At 44.2% G+C, this 25,955-nt stretch overlaps 2 protein-coding genes across 3 annotated transcripts in view; one reads left to right on the top strand and one right to left on the bottom strand.

Annotated features, from left to right (window-relative positions):
• LOC308099084 (E3 ubiquitin/ISG15 ligase TRIM25-like) overlaps window positions 1–25,955 on the top strand; it is a 228,588-nt gene that overhangs the window by 32,150 nt on the left and 170,483 nt on the right. The gene's annotated exons all lie outside the window — the stretch shown is intronic.
• Window positions 296–25,279, bottom strand: radil2a (Ras association and DIL domains 2a). 2 transcript variants are annotated; one of them, XM_080447662.1, is made up of 16 exons: window positions 24,596–25,279; window positions 23,911–24,249; window positions 23,533–23,768; window positions 21,860–22,188; window positions 17,863–18,558; window positions 17,551–17,588; window positions 16,601–16,779; window positions 15,948–16,060; window positions 11,846–12,065; window positions 10,912–11,084; window positions 6,640–6,784; window positions 5,982–6,163; window positions 5,471–5,849; window positions 1,358–1,476; window positions 1,050–1,189; window positions 296–910 (listed from the first exon to the last, which is right to left on the bottom strand). In XM_080447662.1, the coding sequence occupies exons 1-16, from the start codon at window positions 24,721–24,723 to the stop codon at window positions 808–810; spliced, it is 3,519 nt and encodes a 1,172-aa protein (XP_080303788.1). In that variant the 5' UTR covers window positions 24,724–25,279; the 3' UTR covers window positions 296–807. The 2 variants fall into 2 exon arrangements, with proteins under 2 accessions (XP_080303788.1, XP_080303789.1); XM_080447663.1 differs by having other exon boundaries at window positions 17,551–17,585.

Below are 25,955 nucleotides of genomic sequence, written 5' to 3'. Positions count from 1 at the left end.
GCAGCCATAGGACTTAAAGGACACTGAAATAGTTCTGTCATCGCTCGCAAATAACAACTGCCCATTACCACAGACAGTCTTTTTCTTCACTACCAAACCCATGTTTTATGAGTATGGAGCAAACCGACGTGCGTGTGTGTGTGTGTATATATATATATATATATATATATATATATATATATATATATATATATATATATATATATATATATATATATATATATATATATATATATGTGTGTGTGTGTGTGTGTGTGTGTGTGTGTGTGTGTGTGTGTGTGTGTGTGTGTGTGTGTGTGTGTGTGTGTGTGTGTGTGTGTGTGTGTGTGTGTGTGTGTGTGTGTGTGTACGCGCGCGTGTGTGTGTGTTTTCCCAATAAGGCTAGCAAGAAGCCAGGACAACAAAGGCCTGGGTTTTGCGAGCGTGCAAGCCTGTCTTTACCATCCATCTTCCAGCAAATGCCCACAAGTTTTTTAGTTTTGTTTGGTAAGAGATGGCATTCACAGTGGTTGATAAAATGAGATTGGTGCAATACAAGAATCATTGTTTCTGTTTTGGTTACTTGTCTCCTATGTTCTATACACCATACAGCTTTATATAATAAACCTTTCTCACGATGTAAGACTGAGATGAGATGAGAAGCAGGAAGTCACCAAACACGTCTGCTTTCCTTTGGTTGGGGAGCGCATCCTGTGAGAAACACTGATATACATTCAACACCCTCAGATAAGAGCAGGAAGAATTCATCCAGAATCACATCTCCTCCTGTGTGTCCAATTGCACTTGTTGTTGAGGAGAGCTCTTGCTTCAGCACTTTGTGGTAACCGAGTCCATGCTCATCGCTCTTTGGTCAATCTTGGCAACCAGAAATCTGAGCGATTCGCCAGAAGATCGAATGAGCTCTCTCCCACTGTGGAGGATGGAAGGAGAGAGAGAGAGAGAGAGAAGACATGAGATGACAACTTAATAACAAGGAGAGAAGATCAAATTAGTGTCTGCGTGCAATGGCCATTTCTCTGGCACCAGAGCTGTCTCAACCCACTACTTACACGTGGTATTCCATGCCAACAAGGCTGATGCCATTAACGGCCAGGATTCGGTCGCCAAGTCTCAGCTTCTGACACTGAGCAGCGGGGCTGTCGGGCACCACTGACTTGATATAAATGCCACTCATCTTCAGAGGGGTTTTCTGCATCAAGTGAAACGTAGAGGTGACATCAGTTACAAATGCTTTACAATCACCTGTCACTGTAAGTTATAAAGGGGACAGACTCCCTCGTTGCTCAGCTGATATCGTCAATAAGCCACTCAGACCTACTTACTTATTTAATATTAGAGTAAGTGCTTGTATTCTTACCATTCCATCTACGAGTGCCAGGCCAAGCCCATGAGGACCCCTCTGAAGTTCCACTGTGAACACTTCCTCTCCGTCTTCATCCTCCACATTTCCATTCCTCATCTCAGCACTTCCACCAGCTGAAACAATGCACACACGTGCACACACACACACACACAGACAGACACGCACACACACACGCACACATCAGTGTGGTGCTAAACATACAGATTGCAGTAATGAACACCATTAAGTAAACAAGACAGGGTCTAATAACTCCACAGCATTATGTGGATCTCGGACTTCATGAGGCCATCATCTATGATGTATCTAACGTGGATGATGACTCCACATTTGGCCAAGGTTTCAGCCCAATCCAATTCTAAAATTCTAAAATTAACAGTTAAATATAAAAAAAATATATCAAATTTGAAAAAAGATAATGTGGGGGTAGTTACTTCATTGGCCTACTTGGAAGCGTGCGTGCACAAGCAATTTGGCGGTTTGCGACATTAGCCCTGGACACACAGACTCACAGACCCATTTCTAGACAGCTCGCCTCCTACAGAGCCACACCGGACCAAAATGCTTCCAGTGTTCAGTAACATTGAGTGAAGAACTGGAGGCCATAACGGGATTCAGTGAAAATTATTCTGAAGCCCTGGATCTTTTTCTACACACCTAGTCTTGTTTCTGGCTAATTTCCCTGTCTCATCATCATCAGAGAGTAAAAGTTGTACTGAATACAAATTTAAAGGTTCACCAAGGACTTCACGGTGAACCCCAACAACCTCCCCCCCCACACACACACACACACACACACACACAAACAAAATTCATTGTTAAAACATGCTCAAATATCTGGTTCTTATTAGTGCACAGTTGCTGGCAGTAAATCCTAAGAGATTTTTGTTTAATAAAATACTTCTTCAAAAGATCTGGCATGCATTAGATCAAGTATTATGAAATGCAGGCTTTCCACAGAGGCCCAGGTTTGCTTAACGATTGCCAGTGTTCGCGGGTGGGAAACCGACACAGGATAGGCTCTGTGCATACAGTAACTGTGGTTCTGGGTTTCCAGAGGGCGGCATTCCCGTTTCCTGTTCCGGTTCAGTTTCCCATACATTGAAATAGAAACACATATACCTTCATATGCGTTTCCAGTTAAATTGGAACTGGACATGGGTATGCCACCTTATTTTTTTTGTCTTTTTTTTTTGTCTTTTTAATCAAAATTTGTATCCCACGATTTTTGTAACCCTATTTTTTACACCCAGTGCCAATTGTCTATGTAATCCTGGGCACTACCTTCCCTCTGCCAACCTAGGGAGGCCAGGGCCGAGCTCATGCCTCCTTCAATGCATGAGAGCCAACTGACCTTCTTGTCACCTGACAGGGGAGAGAGGGTATGCCACCTTCTGGAAACCCATGACCACAGTTATGCAGAGAGCCTACAGACTGGTTGGCTCAAGGCACCTGTTCAATGGGGAGGGGATCTGGGGAAGATAATGTGAACCTCTGCATGTGTTATGGAGAAACTCCTCACTGTCAGGTGGTTGTCTACACCCTCCCCAGGACAACAGTGGGGGTTGGCAATGACAGGGACCACAGTGCACGATGTCTAAATTACTAAAGCAAAAAATTAAGTATTATGAAACTGCTGTGCTGCTCACATAATAAGAACCTCAGGCGCGCATTTCCACAGCTTGTAACAACAACCATGCAGCAGCAGTTGTATTCCCAATGCAATGTTCCCACCCCTCAGCTCTCCCCCTCCTCCCTGGACTGACATGCAGCCTGTCTGGTCTGCCCCCCATGCAGGACCTGCCCAGAACAATGCCTGCTCCGATTAAGATTCCACGTACCAACCCAACTGTAAATTCCCATGACGGGTCAGCCACTGCTCTTTTCTCTCCTGACATCACCACCTCTCTGGAATTCTTGGGGCCAGATTAAAGGATTAGCAAAGCTTCCAAAAATAATGTTACCCGTTAGAAGCAGAAAAACGCAGAGGTAGAACTGGAGCTCTGGATGTGAGAGGCCAAAGTTAGGCTCTGTGTGGTGAGGTGATGTGAGCTGTGTCATGGGCAACAGCCACGCGGGGGGTTAAATATCAGAACATAGGCTGCCATCAAAAGAATTATCAATCATCTCGCCAATAGAGTGACATTTTCATTACGCTAAATTACTTATGACAGTGGGGAATGTGATATATGGATGGACACAGCTAAATTTAATAATGAGAATGTAAAAATTGTAAAGCATGTAAAAACTTTCTGAGTTAAATTAACTCCAGACCCCAGGTGAGGTTGTGTGCAGTTAAAGAAATATAGCTTACACATTAAAACTCCAAATTAATTTAACTCTTGAGACTGTGGACCCATATGGCTTTTACTATGTATGCAACCACTTGAACCCTATAGCATGCTTATTCTGGGAGGAACATTCGCCAAAAATAGCAGATACTTCATCGTAGCATATAGATCGGCTATTTTTGGTGAAGAGATTTGGTGTAGAGGGGAAAAAAACGGCCCAAGTACAGTTGTAATTCAAGTCCATTTCACTAAGACTAGAGGATTTAAGTGGTTAAAATCTTTCTGTATCTGCACATACCCTCACCACTGATCAGCCAACCTATAGAATTTGAACCTCTTACACGCATCACATGTGATGAGAGTGCTTCTGAAGGCCTCTTGGACCAATTGGGGCTTGGACCGAGCATGTGTTTATCAACAGGAAAGGCCAGGCAGAGCCTATCTGATGTTCCCTGCATGAAGAATTTCCATTAAGCAAGCTTTTGTTTGCCTCTGAAGGGAGTTGATAGCTGGTTCTTTGATGGTACAGCAAATCAGAGAGATCCTGGCACATGTTATGAACAGATTGCAACAGCTTTCCTGAAGCAGAGTGAACTGAGCTTGTGTGGCCTATTGCTGCATTGGTGATTTAATTTGCAGCACTTATCTCAGCGTGCGGAACTGTGACTATTGACTATATTTCGAACAGAGCACACAGTGCTATAGTGTATTCACCGAACATGAACGCAACCCTCTACTGAATCTTTGTGAGCACTGTAAAAATGTTGAGGTTCTCGCATTTTATTGTATCCCCACATGTTGTTTTGCAGCATATAAAAACCTCAACTCATTATAGACTGTAATTGTTGTTGTTATATTTAGTGTAGTCATAGTGAAGGTACAGCCACTATAAATATATAAAATGCTGAGGATACATTTAGCATTGAACACAATTATTTTTAATTCCCCTATTAGAGTCATGGAGCATGGAGTTTGGAGATTCTCCAACATTCACTGTTATTTCTTTTGTCTGGAGGAGGAGTTCCCTCACTTTCTTTCCCTGAGTATGCTGGAGTACAGAGACCTCAGACCCGACACGTCGAGTCCCTTCCTGTCACTTCTAGAAATGACCTCATTACTGAGCCTTCTAAAAACAATAGGGCCTGAGGAGGAAACAGTGTTTCCTTTGCACAGTGAAACCACCCTGTGGGAGGAACGCAGAGGGCACAGCCTCTCATTTGGAAGGCCTAACCTGCAGCCCGTTCTCCATCCAAAGTCAGTAACGTTGAAGGGCGCGGGTAGAGACGTCCCTCCACCTCTTTTATGTCAGGCATCAGGAACCTTTATGTGGGCTTGAAGCCACAAGGGACAAATATGCAAAAGGTCTACCAGGTCAGGTCTCTAAATTCTTTCCCTATTGGAGTCCATCAATCACAGCTGGTTAATTGGGTGGAGGTGGTACCAGTGACCTCGCTTTAGAGATGAGATATGGCCAACAAAGTTTGAGTTGGGGTAGCCATATTTGCAGTGGACAGGAGTTTACATCAGTTTAATCAAAAGCTGCTGTGTAAAGGCAAGTCTTGAATGGCTGCTTTGTGATGCTGTCATTGAGTTAATGATCTGCGGTGACAATTTGGGTTGCTCTTCTTTTCCTGGTTTCTTTGTTCATGTACATGCACTCATGTGATCATCAATCATCTTTTTGAAAATGGCTTTCAGTAAATGTGTTTCAGCTGTTACTGCGGTTTTTATATGCGTTATTTATGTCAGCTGTCTGATCTTCTCCTCGTATTCTGAGTTCTACTGTAAAGGCTCAGTGTGCGTCTGCCTTCTGAATTACCTTTGTTTTGTTGGCGAGCCCCTTCCTGCAGGTCTGCCTCCAGTTCAGACAGCTCCATACCCTGGGGGGTATTAGGTGGCGTAAGCAGGCAGGACGGGTCCAGGGCCATACTCTTATGACAGCCCAGGTCGGCTTGACCTGGGAGGGTGTTCTGCAGCTCCAGACTCTTCAGCTTCTGGGTCAGTACCGCCTCACAGCAGCTCAGGTCACCATGAGATCCCCGGGTCTGAGGGGCTGTTGCAGGGGAGTTGAGGTCCACATCTGCCCTCAGGCTGGGGCAGGTAACAGGGTCAGAGACCACCTGATGGGCAGGATCCTGAAAGACGGCGACGGAGGGTGAGGTTGTAGACTGGCTGTCTGCGGTCGTCCCGTTGAGAGTCTGCAGGGGGGTAAAAAGTCAATAAATAACAGATGGAGAAACCTCAAAGTGAAATGTCTCCTTTGCTAAGCATAACCCAGACTCCCAATGGCTTCTCATTATAGGAGTAATGTTGGGTCAGAGAGTCGTTACCTGTTGTGCAGGATCAGGTTTAGCTTGTGTTTCCCTGCAAGGGAGACGCCGTATGAACTCTTGTAGATGACCAAGCTGTTCAAATAGACCAGGCTCCACGATGGGTTTACCCAGCTCAAGGTGAAATGTGTTGCTGGGCAGGATGAGTGGCGGGTGGCTGTCGAAACTCTCTAGGATGTCGGCTACAGGATGAGAGAAAGACATGACCTCATCTATCAGACATGACACAAGCTGCCTCATGAAATTCAACCCTGTGACTTAAGTAAACCGTTTTTGTTTTTAATTAGAGGTTAACACTTGATTAATGGCAGCCACACTGGGTACACAGGACTCAAGCTGGTGGTTGCTGGGTCAAGGGCTGGGGCTTTCCTCAGCAGGGTATTGGGGAGGAGGGGGACACAGGTGCCAGAAGAGGTGGACTTAACAGGCAACCTTAGATTGAAACTGATTGGTGGAGACAGGTTTCAGGACAGGATTACAGGGGTGTAGAAGGGGGCATGGGAGGCTTACTATTGACAAATGCATGTAGGTGTTGTTGGTGCAAAATTGGTGAATAATAAAAACAATATATTATTTATATACATATGCATGAGTGTGGTATGCAGAGGTTGATGAATAATGCTGAAATGCATGTGTGTGTATGTGTTTGTACACCCACCAGTCCTGACAGCATCCTCTGCATCCTCTACGGATGGCGTCCATCCAGAGGGGCAGGCCTTGCTGGAGTTGTACTCTCTCAGCATATGATGCAGCTGGGCAGCATTGAGGGCAGCAAACTCCATCCTCAGAGAGCTCCATGACGCCTGGTAAGGACACATTGGTAAAATACGCAGCAGATTTAGTCAAAAAGTCTGTGAAAATGAAACATAACTAGAAAAAGTGCTCCTCGGAGCACAGGTCTCCGCCAGGTCAGGTACGTTATTGTGGCCTCCTGGTGGCGCTATAATAGGCCAATGTGAAAAGGGTGCCATTTGTTCAAGGGCTTTTCACTGCAATCGGACACTGCATTCATGATTTGAGGCATTTTGTTCCAAAAATATGTTTGCAAAATTAGACCTGCTGGTGGCGCTATAACAGGCAAATGTGAAAAGGGTGGCATTTCTTCCTCGGCCTAATAGAAATGTGCGTGTGAAATTTCACGGAAATCGCAAGCTGCGTTCATGATTTGAGGCATTTTGTTCAAAACGGAACAATCCTGCAAACTTTGGAAGCCAATCTTACGCAATCAGGATGGAATATGGGAAATCGGATAAATCCGTGTTGATCACATGACTATAGAGATACTGTGTACCGATTTGTGTGATGTTTGGACAAAATCTGTAGGAGTACAGTAGTATCAATAAATGTGTTTTGCACATATCGGCCTCATGGTAGCGCTATAACAGGCCAATCTGAAAAATTTGGGCCAGAGGTTCTGAGTTGGCATCCAGGGAGTGTGCGTGCACAGTTTCGCAGCGGCCGGGCCAACGGTGCCAGAGACTAGCTGCTAACGGACGGACAGGACGGACACACGGACGGACACACGGACGGACGTACGGACGGACAGGGGGTAAAACATACTCTCTCGCCATGCCTTTCGGCCTGGCGGAGACAATAACTGCCGTAAAAGTAAAATCATCCATTGACTTCAGTTGACTTCAACAACAGGCCAATAAAAGAGTATTATCCCACCATGTTTATTTCCACAAAAGGAAACTAATTAATTTCTACTACTATTACATACTATTTGTATGCAAAATATTTTAAACCAATCATAAGATCTAGTAATTGCTTCTGTCAAACCAGTGGCAGTTGTGGTAAGAACATCTCCTGAGGAAAACAGTCCTTGGTCTGGCATGTGACACTTTTATTATCAACCCACTTCACTGACTACAGTTGCACTTCAGGTTTCCTGACATCAGTTAAAGCCCTACTGCTAAATCATACTTATGCTCCATTCTTACCATACCCGTGTATGTTATAGAGTCTACTTAGCCTCTTGGGTTCTTGTGAAAGGCCTTTATCTGAAGCCATTCCCTTGCAACAGCTCCTGAAACAACCAATGTTTGCTCTTTCATGACTTAATAAGAAACTAAAGGACAGGGATACAGGTGACTCATCTGACAATGAGATCACAAGTAGGTGATTACTGATACACCTGTACTAACAATAATGTGAGAAATGTCAGGCTACTCATTCTGTCCGCTCACAGCTGAATTGGAGGACAAGCGACCAAGCGTGTCAGTGCAGTAATGGAAACCTGTTTTAAAAGTCCCAGCTCCTCTCTAACATGGCGAGGCTTCGACACAGAGTTTAGCAGTTTAAAGCACAGCTAAAATTTTATTGAACTTTTTTACTCATGTCTGAGGTTAATGTGACAGCCACGTTGTATGTGATATTGCATTATCCAGAATTGCTGTCGTCAGAGGTCAAAACAATGTGTGCCACGACACTAGACTAGTAGAACTGACAATAGTGACAGAAAAGCCACTTCAGCTCTTGCAGCCCCGGGACTCCAGATGGAAAAGTTAAAACATGACGAGGGTGTGTGCTCCGTTTTTACAGACCACAAAGTGACCTCATGCCATGAGTGATGCAAAAAAGCACCCGCTTCCTAGCAACCACCCAGTCCCACGAATAGAAGAGACATCTCAAATGGGGTGGAGCGGTTCTTTACTGAGGAGAGACATTTCAGGCTGGCACCATGACCACTAGTCACACACTATAAACAGGTGTTAGCCTAAGACTGGAATCCTAGCCACATGGCTAACCTGTTTCCTCGAGATGTGGGACTCCCACTTTCTTTGGTGTTGGCGCCTAAACTCTAACCTTTAACCCCACAAAAACCTATGCCTAAACCTAACCTTAATCCTAACCTCACAAACACTACGCCTAACCCTAACCTCACAGAAACTATGCCTAAACCCGGGAAAAGAGAGAGTCCGCTCCAGATATAGGTGGATTCTGACACAGAATGGGATCATAACAAGGTTCAGTGCTCCAGCTGCGAGTAATTTTTGTTTCGGCGTACGATGAGATTGCTTGGGGAAAATACAACATTTGGCTTTCTTGAGGTCAGCTGCCGTAGGAAGGGTAGCCTAAATGCTCTTTATTTTATTTTGTACTTCATGCTATGCTAAATGTTTTCTATAGTTGTGCCATGATATCATGTAAGTCTAAATATTGTATTATTTATTTTCTACCCATCTTGTTTTTGTTCTACACTATTCCTCTTGCCTGTTATCTCCTGTGTTTCACTCTTACTGCTGTTGCTGCAATGACATCTGAACATCCCCCCAGGGATTAACAAAGATTGATTCTTATCTTAAGTGACTCAAACACCTCTATGCTAAGAATATCGAGAACACTGACAGGACACTGGAAGAACATGGCGTTTCTAAGCCCTTCCTGTATGATGAGACAGGGAACTGGCACTCTCATGTGATGAGTAAATCATCCAGCGCCATTTCTGTGACATCTGTGTTGTGAAATGAGGGGGACTTGGGTTATGAACAGGCTTTTTTTCAAGCGTAAATTTATAGTATTATAATCCCTCTTCGCATGAACACATACTGTCAACAGTCCTCTTCACCAGCCTTTAACAGTTTGATTATCATACTTATCATCTGTCCATGTTAATCAAACCCAGGAAAGGATGTGCTTGTGGGACATAGTGTGACCTTTGGTATCTCCCCTGGTGTACCTGGTCACTGTTTATACGGTGGTCCCTCTTTATGGCTCTGAATACCTCACAGTCTTTACAACCAGCCAAGCACGAGCTCGACTTCCTTCTCTGGCACTTAAAAGAGTAAACGACATCCCCTTTGAATTAAGTCAGAAGTGAATAGTGTTATACTTACGGGAAGATTAACCACTTAAATCCTTACAGTATATACCTATATAAGCTCACGTGTCGTGATGAGACGTGAGCTAGATTTTTGAAATTGTTGATCATTTTAAATTATAAATGAGCAGGCTAATAGTGAATGTACTAGTGTAAGCTACTAGTGAATGTAAACAAATGTATACAAAAGTAACATTACAGTAACATTTGAGTACTACCATCTTTGCTTATCTGTATGCTCTTGAATTGAGGGCAAATGAATGGTAATAAAACAGTCATAAATTTCCATTGTTTGCTCTGTGTGTCAACAAACTTAGTGATGTCATGTGAGCTGTTGGGCACATGAGTCACTTGGCTGACGTCAAGTGTCAATAGGATTTCAGCTCTATCACTTTGAATATCTTCCGTATTGGTTTAGAAGGGATACACGGTATGCAGCTCAGCATGATTATGCTGTTTATACAGTATGATGTTGGCATGTTAACCACTTGAGCCTTCTATTCTTAGTAAAACGGACCTGAGTTGCAACTGTACTTGTACCGCTTTTCCCCCTCTACACCTAATCTCTTCTCCAAAAATTACCAATCTACAAGCTCACCACGTGAATGTTCCCCCCAGAATAGGCATGCTGGGGTTCAAGTAGTTCATTCTGTGCGGCCAGAGATGTGTTTGATCGCAGAGCAGTGACTCATCACGGCTTCAGTCTGGCACCAATCGAACCAGGGACTCAGGCATTAGAGCCCATGTGGTATGTGCCCTAACCACTCTGCTATCGGGTCCCCCACTAGTTTTTTTACCTAAATTGTTCATTTGCGCCCGTGGCAACGCAAAAGCCGGTGCATCTGCAAACAACTATTCTATCATTTATAGGCAACACTCTATTCAACTGAAATGATTCAGTTTACAACAACAAGGATGTCAATAATTGTTCTTGGAAGGGCTCAAGGTGTTGTGAGCTTCTAGGCTTTACATTTACCACATAAACATAACATAACTGATGTTGTACAGACTTTCTTAATACAATGAAACATTTAGACTGACGCACGCCATGACATTACTCCATCTGTGGAAAGACAAACAGGAAAGGAGAAGAGGATGTCCTCTGACCTGCAGGAGCGTTTCTTTGGGTGTGGCGAGAAGATTGACGGCAGCGGAGAGCTTCTGGAAGAACTCCGTGGCCAGGTCACCCAGGCCGATGCTCTGAAACCAGTCCATCAGCAGGTCAAGATTGGCCCGGATCTGAACCCCTCTGGACCACTGGTAGAACCCACCTCCAGAACCTACCGAAGAAAGAATCATACAAATGTATAAACATTTAGAGTGTGTGTACTTCGTTTCTTCGTTTCTGTTATTCTTTTGTTCATTATTACTTCATCAACTTCCAAAGCACGTATACAAATGCAGATTATGATTACTATTGATATAAATTGTTTCCTTACAGAGACTTCACCCATTTTCAACCTATCTTCATATCATTTGTCCTCAATAATGCTCATTATAAGATGCCACCATTTCTGTCTACTCACTATGTGTCTCAGAGGTGGGCTGTGGACAGTTCAGAATCCTGCCTACCAGTGACATCATCGGTAGGCAGGTTTGGTCATTTCAAACAAGATTTGAAAGAAAAAAATATATATAATAATTATGCAAGAACAGTGGCTTCTATTTCAGCATGCCAACTTTCCATGAAGACAAAGGCTGCAGTTTCTATTAGCTTGGATTCCCCATCGATGATGTCCATTGGTAGGCAGGTTTCTAAACTGTCCATAGTCCACCATAAGCCACAGAGTGAGTAGACGCAAATTGTCCAGGCACCCTTGAGGGGGTTCTAAATGGACCCTTATAGGTCTGTAACTCTGGTCTGTAACTCTGAGGGTGTACACATGTGGTTCCATTTGTACACCCTTCGAGTTATGGGGGTCCTTGAAATGTAAAAGGTTTGAGAACCACTGGTCTAATTCATATCAAACGGGGGGTGAGAATCTATGCTTTAAACAATGCTGGTGAGGAACAGAGGAACTAGGGGCTAGGCAGGTCTCACCTCTCTCCATGAGGGCATTGAAAAGCGATGCGTTGGTAAAGAAGAACAGGTAGGCACAGAGCTGTAAGGAGATGTCAGGGTGGACCTGGAATGCGTTGAGCAGCTTAAGAGCCTCTTTGAGAACATCCTGGATGCCGCTGACCCCATCAGGCACTCGCAGCTGCCCACCCTCTGAGAACGGGTTGCCATCCAGTACACCTGGCAGAGCTGCATACATGCTCTGGGGAGAGAAGACATCGTATTTGCATTTCTTGATACACTCTTACTTATATGGCTCTTTTCGATGTCAAATGGTAATCCAGAACCTTCAGTGACCTGACATTTACAGCACACATGAAGTTCTGAGATTGTTTTGAGGTTTCCATTATAACCAGAACCTTCCCAGAAGTGGCAGGGACAGTAGGTACATCATAAAAGCTAAAAGAAAAAGAAATAAAATCACACCCAGTATGAAGTGGGCGGTGTGGTCACAGTGGTCATCACAGTGATGGAAGAAGTGATGGAAGAAGTGATGGAAGAAACCATAACTTTAAAAAAACATTTTTTTTTTGGGCGGTTTCACCGCCATGACATGTGTGCTATCTTTGCTTCTTTTGTTATGTTTGAAAGTATAAAATGGGGATTAAGTGGTTAAAAATGGCAATGTTGTGTTGCTCTAGCGTTTGGTTCCAGTGTCATCAGGTCAGACCAGTCCAGAACAACAGCACCGCTAGTACTACCTCCTGAGTAGGACCCACATTAGGTTCTAAGAACCGTGTCTGAAACAGAGCCCTAGCCTATGGAAAGAAATCTAGAAACCATTTGTTTTGTTGTTGTCGTCTGACTGTCTTTGCTGTTGCAAAATAATGCTCCAATAGAAGACAAACAAACATCCTGCCAATAATGTCTCTTATCAAATGAGTAGCACAAAATGGACATCACAGCCATATGTTTGTGGGATGATCAACCAGAGGCAGAGTTCCCCTTTACAGATATGGCCATTGGAGTGCTAAAGGCCTGAAAAAAATCCACTTCAAGTTCTGACATCGCCAATGTTCATGCCAAACGGTTGCTGATGGGAATCAAATTGTGATAAAGCTGATACAGGAGAGGGGGGGTGGGGGGTTCATTCCATGTAGAAACACTAAGAGAATATGTTCTCTTCTCCATAAGTTAAACCCTTCTTTGCCCTCACAGGCCTCCTGACTATACTCGTTGTGATTATGCTTTCTTTTTTTCCCTTGCCGTTTATGGTCAAAGCCAGAGGTCCAGAGAATGTGATTATCAGCAAGAACATACAACAGTGAGAGTCTGAGTCAGGAGGGAACTCACATACTTTTTCTCTGTACAGAACATAATGGCCCAGTGAGAGGAAGGCTTTTACAGAACATACAGGAAATTTGGCAGGAAAACGTGTTTCCCAAGCAGATATAGGGGAAGCAAGACTGTAGACAAGGAGGGTGAAGAATATTAGGTACATTCATTCAGTCAGCTAGGACCGATATTTAGAACAAATACCCAACTTAATAACCGAATAATTGAGAAGCAATTTAATTTTCTTATATATCAATTAACGAATCGACTAAAACAATTAGACTGATTAACCACATAACCCTGTCTTATACTTTGTTGTACAATGGTGGCGTAAGAAATTGTGAAAATAGCAAGCTACAAGCTCACAACGCGTCACATTGTGAGCTTGTAATTCTGTTCATTCCGTTCATTAATCGAAAATTCGAAATCGAGGCAAAAGTTAGAAATAATCATGATACTGATTTGAAGTCATTTCTCTCAGACCTACAGTCAGCCATCTGTAATGGAGTTTTTAGATTGTTAGCTGAAAAGCATTATTCTCCATACGAGGGCCCAAAATATCGCTTAGAGATTTTAACCTATAATCCCAGTACATGATCCTGTTTTAATTATGCTTTAATAGACACTTGTTTAACACACAAAAAGGGCACAAATCGCTCAACCATAGCGGAACATAGACACTCAAGGCGTCTTAATTCTTCAAGACCTCAGCACTTTCACTGAACACGACCTTACTGTTAGTTCTCACTGAGATCCTGCCCTTATCACCAGTCCTGATACAGTGCCATTGTTTCACATCCATTACATCAGCCATTACACACACACACACACACACACACACACACACACACACACACACACACACACACACACACACACACACACACACACACACACACACACACACACACACACACACACACACACACACACACACACACACACACACACACACACACACACACACACACACACACACACACACAATGACCTCAGATGCTATGGGAGGGAGACCATTAAAAACCTGGGTGCTAGAATCACAATCACACTGCATTCCTAACATCACAGGTCACTTAATAGATTACCAGCAGGCTCAGCAGAGCTACAGGTGCTGGCCAGTTAATGATGAAGTCTGGGTGTGAACAGAATTTAGGTATTTTAAAGATAGGAGTAATGTGTGAGAGAATGCAGAGTAAACATTTGTTATTGACCTTAAACACGCCAGCCTTGAGAAAAAATAGATACGGCTTGATAATAACGATAAAGCCGGCATAATATCATAGGTGCTTATGACATTATACACAGTAGCTACATTTAAGTGGCTGCCATTCGTTTCTGGTAAATCCTTCCCTCACTATTCTCTTCGGCCTCAGCACCAAATTATACCCTACGTAATAGGCTGTCGTGCATACAGTACCACAAAGCCTATTGCCTACACTGGAACAGTTAAGGGCAAAGAACAAGCTGAAATGTGTTGTGGAGAAAATGTTACTGCAGAGAATGGACCATATTCACTCGGTGGCCATTTTGCTCTTACATTATAAGATCAACCTTGTCGGGATGAATATGGTTAGTGAAGTTGGTGAGGGTTCAGATATTGGCAAATCTGTTCAACCGTGCTTAGCCTTGAAATAACCTTGAAAGTGAGAGGTAAACAATATACCTTTTTCACAGCACCAATATTGACATTAAATAATAGGGTAATGCTATATCCTTCACAGGTGTTACCAATAATACTAATTATGTTCCGTTTAGTGTAGCAAAGTCTTTCCAGTGAGCCAACATTCACAATAGCAGCACCCTGACTCTGTTTGACCTGAATGGATTACAACATTAATTAGTATCATTGATAACACCAGTGTTTACACTTCTATTTCATGGCCATGTATGGTTGCTGTGAAAAGGGTCTATTGACTGGCAAACTGAGATAAGACAGAACATGAACTATCATTTCCTAGCTGGAAAGGAATATGTACATACAGGCTCTTTAGTCACTAGTCACTGGCAGCTGTTCTGTTATGGGACAAAGATCTGTCTCTCTCTCTGGCCGTCCAAAATAACAGCACAGACTGTTCCTACTTCCTTCCCTCCCTTCCTTCAACAGTCACTAGTCAGGGTTGGCATGGTTACGGGTGTCTCCAGGGCCCCAGTCGTGGCTTGTCTGAGGTGTGGTCTGAGGTACGACAGTGATGGGGCTCTGTTAAAGTGATATAGCCTTTAATGAGCGCTTAACATAGACTACCATAAATACAAGCAAGGAGTGCCTTCCTGGGGCTTATTGTTAAACAGGAGCGTCTGGACTCTTGTGTTCGACAACGCGTTACAATGCAATTCAAGGGTAGTTGTGAAAGATTCCTTGCGGTGTTGGTATTCTAAAAAAGTTCCCACGAAAGTACAGGTTGTAGGTTTGTTATGTAAACTACTAACCTTGGGAGACAAGATTGGCTTTGTTTATATTACAAAATGGAAAGGACAGCCTGCTCACTATCTGACAGGTCTTTCCTGACCAAGAGCGCCAGAGAAAGTCAGTTTCCATTGGCTTACTGTGGTTTTTATCCTGAAATTATCACTGTGTTTACTTTACACAGCTCCATGTCCTGTTTCACAAGGAGTCCAAACAGGAATAGTAAGGATGTGAAATTATGTTTCTATATAGCACATGGTTGTGTGTGTGTGTGTGTGTGTGTGTGTGTGTGTGTGTGTGTGTGTGTGCGTGTGTGTGTGTGTGTGTGTGCGCGCATGCGTGCGTGCGTGCGTGAGTGCGTGCGTACACTTTAACAGTTGTACTGCACAATTAATTGCCGCTAACCTTGGTCAAGTAGTAGACAGACTGCTGGAAGGTGAACATGATGACTTCCTCCAGAACTGTCATGGCTTCCTCACAGGCTGTCCGCGTGGACATCATCTCAGAGTCCTGTACGCCTAGCAACAGAAACAAAACATTCAGCCATGTCTCATAATACAAAAACCAACCTGATCTCACACGACTTAGTATACATTGCACGGAGGTGTCATTCCGTGCATAGACAACTGGAAAACCCGATTTTGACTCTAACCATTTCGGAGGCGCGCAGTCTCAAGGGAACTGTCGCCACGTAAGGGACCACCGAGCGTGCTAAAGCGAGCGAGTTGGCGTCCCGAACATTGCGACATTCCCTTGAGCGGACTGCTCTGCTCCCGTTTTTTTCCTGGTTACGCCCACCGTGGGACTCGCCGTACATAGGGTTTTCTAGGCGACTATGCACGGAATGACGTGCACTGGATCCGTGCAATGTATACTAAATTCTGTGAGATCAGGCTGAAAAAACACATACAGAGGTCATTACATGAAATGACACCCAAAAAGATGTTTAAGCACCGTTGAAATAGAACTCTTTACAGGTATGTGTTCAAAGGCATATCAGAATCCCCTTTGCACTTCATTCAAAATGGCGGCAGCCAGCCAGGTTCCTGTGAGTCTACCTTCATCCTCCTGGTCTTGCCTCCAGGGCAGCAGCTGAGGAACCTCATGCTGCACAAAGTGCAGCAGCTCAATGGAGTTGGCCATCCACAGCAACAGAGGCTGCAGACCTGGGATCAGCTCTTCCATGCTCAACAGCTGCATCTCTTCAGTCTCCTGAGGTTGCCCGTCTGCCATACCCCTGAGGTGAAGACAAAACATGTCCTTATTGTAAGAATGAGTGAGTGAGTGAGTGAGTGAGTGAGTGAGTGAGTGAGTGAATGGATGGATGCTTGGTTTTCCTGTTTATTTTTAATCTACTTACAATAAAATATTACTCAACGTGCTACAACAAACTGCATTCCTGTTTCCTTTCACAAAGTGAGTATTTTAAAAGGGAAAAAATAAAGAAAGAAAACATGCACATTAAATACCTATTTAACCAAGTATCCATACCTACATTATACAAGCAATAATTATTTCAGGTTACTTTGAATAGGTTCTCATGATTATTCATGGAATTTATGATTCATTCTGTCACTCGTAATATTGTCTTCGTGACATTGTCACCCTGTGATGTACCCTCGAGTTATAATCCACATGATTTTACTTCTCCTTAAAAGAGTTCATTAAACATCAACAACATAGCATCAAACACTTATTCGGCTAGTTAGGAGTTCCCCTTGTTAAAGCTGTTTGCCTGCAACAGCTGACATGACCGTGACTCATTCTCATTAAATGTGTTTCTGTTCTCCAATCTCCTAGTTCCCCCTCCCCATTTCAGGTCATTCGGTTATATATGACAGTCAAATCAGATTTTGAAGTTCCCTTACATGCAGACAGCAAGGGTATGGGTGTCAAATGTCTTAATGTTATCAAGCGGTGCTACTTTTCCTTTCTTTGTAAACAGGTCATTGTCATCCATTTCTGGGGCAAACACTGAAAAACGCTTGTGGTTGGAATGTCTACTCACGTTTCTGGTTGGATTGCTGCGAGCTCCTTTGTCTTCTCCTGACAAGGAGGGCCACAGAAGAAGAAGAAAGAAAATATCCATTTCAAACCGATGTTAGCAGCAAACACTGGCCTACACTAGCCTATCTATGTAAATGATATTCGGCCTTGATGGCACCTTTGATTACTGGCTTTCTTTACCAAACTCTGGGGATTTTACTTTTGAATACATATGGATTAACATTTGGCTTGTTTGAGTTCTTCCAGGAACAAAAGGGGGAACTGTATGAGACTGGCCAAGGAAACAAAAAGGGGGCCACTGTTCAACACTCACCCACATGACCAGCTGGATCTGGCTGGCTATTCGGAGCAGCAGCTTCCTGAAGTGTGTCAGTTCAAATGTGGCGGCTGAGTGCTGAATGCACAGTGCCAGCAGAAAAGCGGGCGTCAGCTTGGGTTCGTTTCCATTTGGGTCTGACGTGACGAGGATCTGCTGCAGCACCCTGTCTTCCTGCTCCAGCGCGTAGCACACGGCGGCCTCGGAGCCATCCAGGTCTTTCCACCGGGGAGGTGCAGGCTTCCTGTGGACTCTCCTCAATGAGAGGGAAGAGCCGCAGGACGTACAAGAGGACGATGCCTTTGAGTTGTCATTTGGGCAGAGCTTGGTCATCCACGGGGGGGTCTGGGGGGTTCCTGGCGTGCAGGTGGGATCCTTGAACATGAATAGGTAGTGTTTCCCCAAGCCCACCAGGTCCCCTGGACTTAGCTCCACCTCGTCTTTCAGAAGGAAGCCATTCCTGGTGACGGGGGCGCCGTGGAGCGGCTTCAGCATCGTCAGCGTCTGTCTGCCATCCGCCCCCGGGGTGGAGCTATTGGAGTCCAGGCGTCTGACGCAGCAGTGTTGAGGCAACACGTCCGGGGCGAAGAGGAGAATGTCCACCTTTAACCTCTCCTCGTCCTCTCCATTGCAGTGCTCGCTGCAGCAGCCGAAGATGGTGGTGGTGCTGCTCATCAGGTAAATGACAAAGTCCTGTCGTGAGGAAAGGCGACCACAGCCGCAGACAGAGAGGAGTGAAACAAAGTGAAAGGAAAATGGAAATGTTAATTTTGTAATACTATGCAGAGCAGGAAATGATTCAGCATTTTTAAACATTCTGTTTTGGCTCTTCCCTTCCTGTATTTGTTCCAGCACACCACTTTCAATGAACGGTCAAGAGATCGGATTAGGGCGTTGCTTAATCCACTTGTATTTGGAAATCATTCAAGAGTGTCTGCTGTTAAGTTGTATTTTGGTGAACAACAGTAGGGTCCATCCTCAAGATGGAAAGGCTTATGGGTGTGAGACTAGGTCAAGTCCATGACCTTATAAACACCACCCTAAGGCTATTAGTCAGGAATGATACCGTTACTGTATCATCTCTGCAGGTAAGACATCCAAGCAATGGAAGCCCTGTGAGGACATATGTAAAGGTATGAATGCATAGCTTGGACATTTTTAATACTGGATTACAGAGTGGTCATATAGCATCAAATGGTTAGTGGTTCCATTCCAGGTAATCACAATGTCCAACAGCGCCACTGACGTGTCTAATTAGCTAAATGCAATAAAACCTTTAATGTGGTGGAATTCAAACCATGTCAAATAAATACTGTATGTAAGAATTGATCCCACTGCTAAGGAAGATGTAAACTATTAAAATAGCGTAATTATCAATTATTGACCTGCACTTAACACCCAGTGCCCGGCGAGACTGTGAGATTGTTTAAGGTTGAATCCTGCCCACATTGTTTCACTGAATTATACTTGAACCATAAACAAAGATAATAGTACCAAAACATCTTTGGTCACAGGTTTTCATCATAATATGCAATACATTCACGAAAATCTCCTCTATAAAGATATCCCACACAAACTTATTAAGTCTGAGCATCAAAACGCCATCAAACTGCTTTTGTTCCATATTGCTGTTTGGTTTCTCTTTGGCTTTGGGTTGACTAATGGAATTGATGGAAGTGTGAAGGGGCCAAGATTAAACTGGCCACAGTACTCAGAATGCTGTGGCAACACCCAGCATCCTGCATACTCAGCAATCTACAAAACCATGCAGGGACAAACAACAGAGAGAGAGAGGGAGAGAGGGAGAGAGAGAGAGAGAGAGAGGGGGGGGGGGGTAGAGAGGGAGGGGGATAGAGAGAGAGAGAGAGAGAGAGAGAGAGAGAGAGAGAGAAGGAGTTTCCTGTTCCTGGGAATGGACCAGTCTCAGCCCACAGTCTGAATCTTTGGTTTTGTGTGAAAAACAGCTCCGTAAACAAGTGACCCGGAGTGCCATAATATTTCTGACACAAACAGAAATAACTGTGTTCAGGATGTTATTTTCTAAGGGTTAGCTGTTTACGGAATGAGGCATTCCTTTTCCCAGACTGAACACCCTGAAATGTAACTAGATTACAGTATACTGCTGCACCATGTGTACGTTAGCCTCCACAGTTTGTTTATGCTCTAAGAATAGTTCTAGTCTAGTTTATCCGCCTCTGCAGTTTATCCTGCTCTACTGTGTGTCTTTAATCAGGGCTATCTCCCCTTTCACTACAAGCCCTGCTGTTGTCAGTTCACCCTCTGACTTGAATAGTGAACAGATTGTTCCTTATCCTTTGCATGGGGACATGCTGACAGACAGCTCATCGCTGTGTGGGAACTCAAGCCCCTGACGGGAGGTGAGCTCCATTCTGCATGGTTCTCTCACCCAATAAATGCCACAGGGTGGCCCCTCAGCATTTTGGAGGACAGGAAGATCACCTGTCTTTTCACGCCACTGTGGCTGCACTCTACTGAGCAGCCCTGCCTAGACCTAAGCCCATTGACAGTAATCCACAGGGGAAGCCTCTATCCTTCCTTCTCCTTTAGCCTGTTATAGTCCTGCTCTCTGACGCCGGGATTTCCTCTTCTGAGGCTCTTAGCCTAAGAAGTTCAGTAAGATGCTCTCCACTGAGGTGAAGTGTACTTGAGTAGTGTCTGTCTGTGAAGCCAAGATGAGACACTCAAGATCTTCAATGGATGTGGGAGCTCAACCAATTAGAGCAGGGGTGGACAACCATCTGTTTTTGAACGCCCAGGTGATCAGAGTGGGCTATTGAGGTGATCATTTCCGTGAACGCTATCCAGTAAAAACAATCACACTTAGTGATGGTGATTTCACTAGTGAGTCAGGTAGGCTACAACATAAGTGACAACACACAAATGTGCGTGCCCAGAGGGGAGGAATTATTTGGCATAACGACTAAATTGGGGAGATAAAGGGGTAAAAAGCAGAATGTGGGAGGATTTTTTTTTTTACATGTCGAAAGTCAAATGTATTTTTGTTTAATTTGTAACAACTGCATGGTCTGTTTTAAGAAAGCAGGTTGGTCAAGTTAATACAACAGCTACAGCCTCCTATCATTTCTATCCAGTTCACCAAACACAAATCCCTTTCTGAAGCAGTCCAACCATGCATACGTTTGCATGAAAGGCATTGGCTGATGGATTTGGCCATTTACAGCTGGAAGCTGCATTTTGCATTGTATGCTTCTATCTATCTATCTATCTATCTATCTATCTATATTATCTATCTATATCTCAGCACAAGAGTCATTCAAAGTCAAGCTGAAGGTGAACTGTTCAACTGTTCAGCAGTGACAGATGTGAGAAGGACTGATTTTGTGGGGTTTGATTTAACTGAAATCCAGGAATACCTGCTTCGATTATTTATTTTATTTTATTAGCAGTGCAATATATTTATTCTGTGGTGTCATGTTGTCAAATAAACTTAAATCTTAAACCCAAGAAGGCAACAATTGATTTGTATATTAAACAGGATCATGTGTTATCCCATTAATAATTTTTCATTCATAACAGCCTCCCCAGATCCTCAGAATTGATCTTACCTTTATTATTCATGTTCCATTATTGTCTAATTCTTTGTTACGTTTTATTACTAAATTATTGACGTACACATGCTTCTATTATTCAAATTAGTAGTCTATAATAAGATGTGAAAGCAAAGGTGGACTGCCTGGCATTGGGTGATCACGCCAGCACTAGAAAATGGCCAAGTGATCATGTGCACAATAAGGTTACCCACCCCTGAATTAGAGCTTCTATGCATTTGAAAAAACTGACCTGACCTTTTTGTAAATCCTGCTAAACAAACAGATTTACAGATTACTTGAACAAAGTCCTGCATCGGACCATAAAATGAATAACTCCAACCCAACCAAACAATTTCCTGGAATTCAATGCATTTCAGTAAGTGACAGTCACTGTGAAGTGTTCATTCCTTCCTATAGCTCACCTGTCTGTGGCTGTAGCCTTGGAGCAAAAGGAAATACGGGAAGTCGAAAGGCGGATGGATGGAGTACTGGGTGGTGTTGTCGTCACTGCTCTCCGTCTCCTCCTTCTCCATGCCCAGACGCAGGATCTCCTTGTCAGCCTCTGCCTCGGGGTCTTCTCTGAGGGGGCCCTGCCGGACTCGACTGGCCTCCTTCCCCATGGCGGGCAGGTCCATCTCGCTCAGGCTCCTCCAGATGCCCAGTCCCTCCATGTCCTCCCCGCTGCTTTCCACAAACAACGAGGTCACCCTTGAGCGGCTCTTCTGGAGCTTGCGTGCCTGGGCATTGATTCCTGCATAGAGAGGAGCACGGTCGCTCATGATATGCATACATTCTGATGTGTGCTTCAGCAACAAAGTATCAGCAAAGCATAATAAGGCTTTACTGAAAAGTCATAATTAAGTGTGTTCACTAGTCGGAAACTCTATATACACTACTGTAGCAGTGCTGAATACATCTGTCATTAATGAAGCTAAAAACAATGCATTGTTTCATTTGTTTCCTACTGAAAGCGGTTACCAGTTCTGTTTAATAACAAAACAGTTTCCCCCAAAATGCCAAACATTAAAATTAAAAAAATAATAATTAACAGTTCCCCTAAAACTATTCCGCTCTGTAACAATGATGGTTCACTGCATGCACTGGCACCTGTTCAAATCAAACAGCCAACGGAAGGAGAGGAAACGTGGAGGGAAAGTGAGCGGGCGGTCACCTCTATCTGATATCAACAGGCGCTTGAGCGGCCTGACGTAACATAAACACTATTCAGCTCATTTGTAGCCATTAAGCACCATGGAATGTTCAGAGAACCTTGCTTCACACCCAGCTCTCCAAAGCCCTTATCAGCTGTGGAAGTGGGCGTTTTTCCCACATTGTTCAGCTACGCAGCACCAGCCGGGGGGGGGGGCTATGCCTAAAGCCGTGGAAGCACGGGGCAGCTCCGACAGTAGCCAGAGTAGCGCGAGGGGTAGGATAAGGCCGAAAAGAGGCATGAGAACCACAACAAACAAGTGCCAAAGTCAACATTGAACCACACAGACCCCAGTATGCAGGAAGTAAGCTCTGATCGAAAAGAATAACAAACCAGTGAGTTGGACACACTCTAGCAGGTCCAGGCCTCAGACCGGTCAGAGCTGACCGGTGCCTGCAGGCTTCAGAGGGCCCTGATGGGACCCTGCTGCAATAAAACAAAGATAAGAGAGGGGCCGCCATGACCTCCTCTATCCCTCACTGCTGCTTTTGTTTCCTGTCGACCTCTCACATGCCATCTCATCTCCCCTACTCTCTGAGTGGTGATAAGATGGACAATGAAGGTTGTTTAACCTGCCATAAGAAATGAGGAATTATGTGTCCCTCAATGACACCATGAGTGAGTCATTGATTGTCCAGCTATAAAGATGTTACAGTCACTGAGTTCTGCCTGTTTTACTTAGATCACTTAATGACCACTATAAGCGTGCATATAAAACAGACCACTTCCAGGTTATTGTAGCCCATATGAGAAAAACACCTACCCCATCGTCCAAAGGTGAAATGGCAGATTTTCAGGCTGGGCCAACGCACTACACTGTTTAATCCTGACTGTAAACTCTGGGAGTGTAAAAACGGACCTGTAAGGAAGTGTACACCTGCATACCTGCTGTGACTGTGTCTGTGTCCTTTGCGCTTTGCTCTTCTATGCTTGCCCTCTTCTGGATTTCAAAGCGCCTGGAGAAGCCTTCTTTAGGTTTCCAAAGTGACTGCAGCACAAGGGGCTTCTCGTTGTCTCCCACCACCCGGAAACACTCTCTCTTCCACTGGAAGTCGGCTGCCGTCTGGCCAATCACGTCACATAGCACATAGTCAGTGGCATCTTCCTTCTCCAGGCAGTACCTGCACAGCAACAGTAGACCTTCACTTAGGAGGGAGGGGTGTCATGATCTATTAGTACAGAAGGATCATATCTGTGCAAAATATTACATTTGAATTACACCCTTGAGGATCAATCCCACAAGGCCCCGGGCCAAATCCTCACCGCTCCAGGGCCTCCTTGACCAGTTCCTTAGCATTGGACCGAGGCGTGGCCAGCACGCTCTTGTAGTTGGTCCCCTGACAGATGTCGCTGCCAAAGATCTTGAGGATGCCCGGGGCAGACATTTGACTGGACAGCTCAGCTGGGTCATCTCTAGCCCGGAGGTCTCCTGTCAGGCTCTGGCTGGCCGAGACCTGCCGCTGATGGCCATTGTCCCGAAGGTTTGGGCTGCGGTTGAAAACCGTGGACAGCCTGTTGTTGTGTCGGCGGATTTTGTTCTTGGCTGGCTGCCGAACACCCACACTCTCTGCTGACCGTGTGGTGGTGTCTGAGTTGTTGGACCTCAAAGAGGGCAGGGGAGATGGGGCAGAAGAGATCATAAATGATTGGAGCAGCATTGGTGGTGCTGGTGTTGGGTAATCCAACTTTTAAAACATGTCTTGATTGATTAATTGAATACTTTATTAACAGTTTGCAAATAGTACAGAGGTACGATTTGACAATGATCGTTAAAAGGATAACACAAAAAGCCCTAGGGGCTCGTTTCCACTGTGGTCCGGTCAAAAAGCATAGATCTATCTATAACATTTTAGCAGGTGGGCAAAAGTCATATAAACAAAGCATGGGAGAGATACATTTTATCTTTACAAACATTTAATCCAGAGTGGCTGTCATTGGCTATACTTACTGTAAAGACCCATTGCTTGGTTTCCTCCCGAGTTTAGCCAGACGTTTCTTAGGAGAGCGGATCAACAAGCCCACAGGAAAGTTCAGGGCTTGTTTAGATACAGGACTGCTTCTCTCCTCTGAAATCATTGTTTGTTTGTTTGTTCGTTTACTCCAACCCGGGTTAAGGGGTGTAGTGATGATGCAGCCTAATGTACACCAAAAGCAGTGTTTTCCCCGCAAAATTACTTATTCAAATATTCCATCATATTCCAGGTTAAACGGGAAACTCGATCGGTTGTCGAAGTTAAACCCCTTTAGATCAGGTATTCCAGGAGTATAGGTTTATCCCGGGATTCATTCAGCTGTCCATTTCAAATCACAATCACACTGGTCCGAGCATTTTACTGTCACTCCATCTATCATTTGGACGTTGTGTTGCAAAGTTAGTGAAATTGGCTACATTGTATCCCGCTTAGGGATGCTTACAGCCAAAAGTGCAGAGATCGACGCGTTAAACTTTCAAATCTTTTTTTTTTGCGAAAGAAATCCACAGCAGCCAGAACTGGTCGTTAATATCCATGTGAAAGTGTACTTTTCGATCCGTTTCTGTGAACACTGCTAAAACTCCATGCCGGACCCCCCTTTCCATAATAAACACTTGACCCGTTAGATGTGAGCGCTTGAATCAGTCAGTTGTCCCACGACCGAGACCATGAATGCGCTGCAACCATAGAGTCATTGCAACCTGTGTTGCCAGATTGTGTGAGAGAAACAAGCAACCAGGTCTATGAAAACAAGCCCAAACTTAGACCACATGACATGAGCACTTTAAACTATAAATATAGTCGATCTACAAGCTCACGACGCGTCACGAGCTTGTAGATCTGCTATTTTCAAAAACTCTTGCAATAAAATGTGTAAAATTTGTAATATTTTTTTAAACATTCTAACAACACAAATGCTCCCTGGCACAAAACATTTTCATGAAAATATTTGAGAACCACTGGTTTAAATAATAATTAAAGACATTTCAAGCAAGCCTAAATAAAAAGTACACTTTAGAAACGAGCCCAAAAAACCGCAACCCGCAAGTGGCAACTACCAATATTTACAAGCAACTTTACAGAAAAACAAGGCAGTGTTTGCTTATAATAAGCGGACTTGGCAACCCTGATTGCAACCTGTTTGAAAAGCTGCTGCTAGCCTGCTACTACGCTGACGTCACTGAGCACTGAGCGCATGGTCTGGTGGTGGGAGGGACCAGTGGGATGTGGGAGGGGCCAGGGGATGTGGATGCTGGGAAACTTTCAATTCTGAAAAAAATCAAACAGCGGAGGCGGGTAAGAAAGAAGATTTTGGATTATTATTATTTTTGGCTG

This window comes from Gymnoscopelus braueri (assembly GCF_963280865.1).
Source record: "Gymnoscopelus braueri genome assembly, chromosome: 13".
NCBI classification, from domain to species: domain Eukaryota; kingdom Metazoa; phylum Chordata; class Actinopteri; order Myctophiformes; family Myctophidae; genus Gymnoscopelus; species Gymnoscopelus braueri.
Note: the sequence above shows the minus strand (reverse complement) of the source record. Positions and strands in the feature narration are given on the sequence as shown.

Excerpts from the sequence above, each read along its gene's own strand:
- radil2a (XM_080447662.1), bottom strand. The coding sequence starts at position 24,723 with ATGATTTCAGAGGAGAGAAGCAGTCCTGTATCTAAACAAGCCCTGAAC. Across the intron at positions 22,189-23,532 it reads CACAGACACAGTCACAGCAG|GAATCAATGCCCAGGCACGC; the intron begins GTATGCAGGTGT and ends CTCTCTATGCAG. Across the intron at positions 18,559-21,859 it reads AAGGCTACAGCCACAGACAG|GACTTTGTCATTTACCTGAT; the intron begins GTGAGCTATAGG and ends TCCTCACGACAG.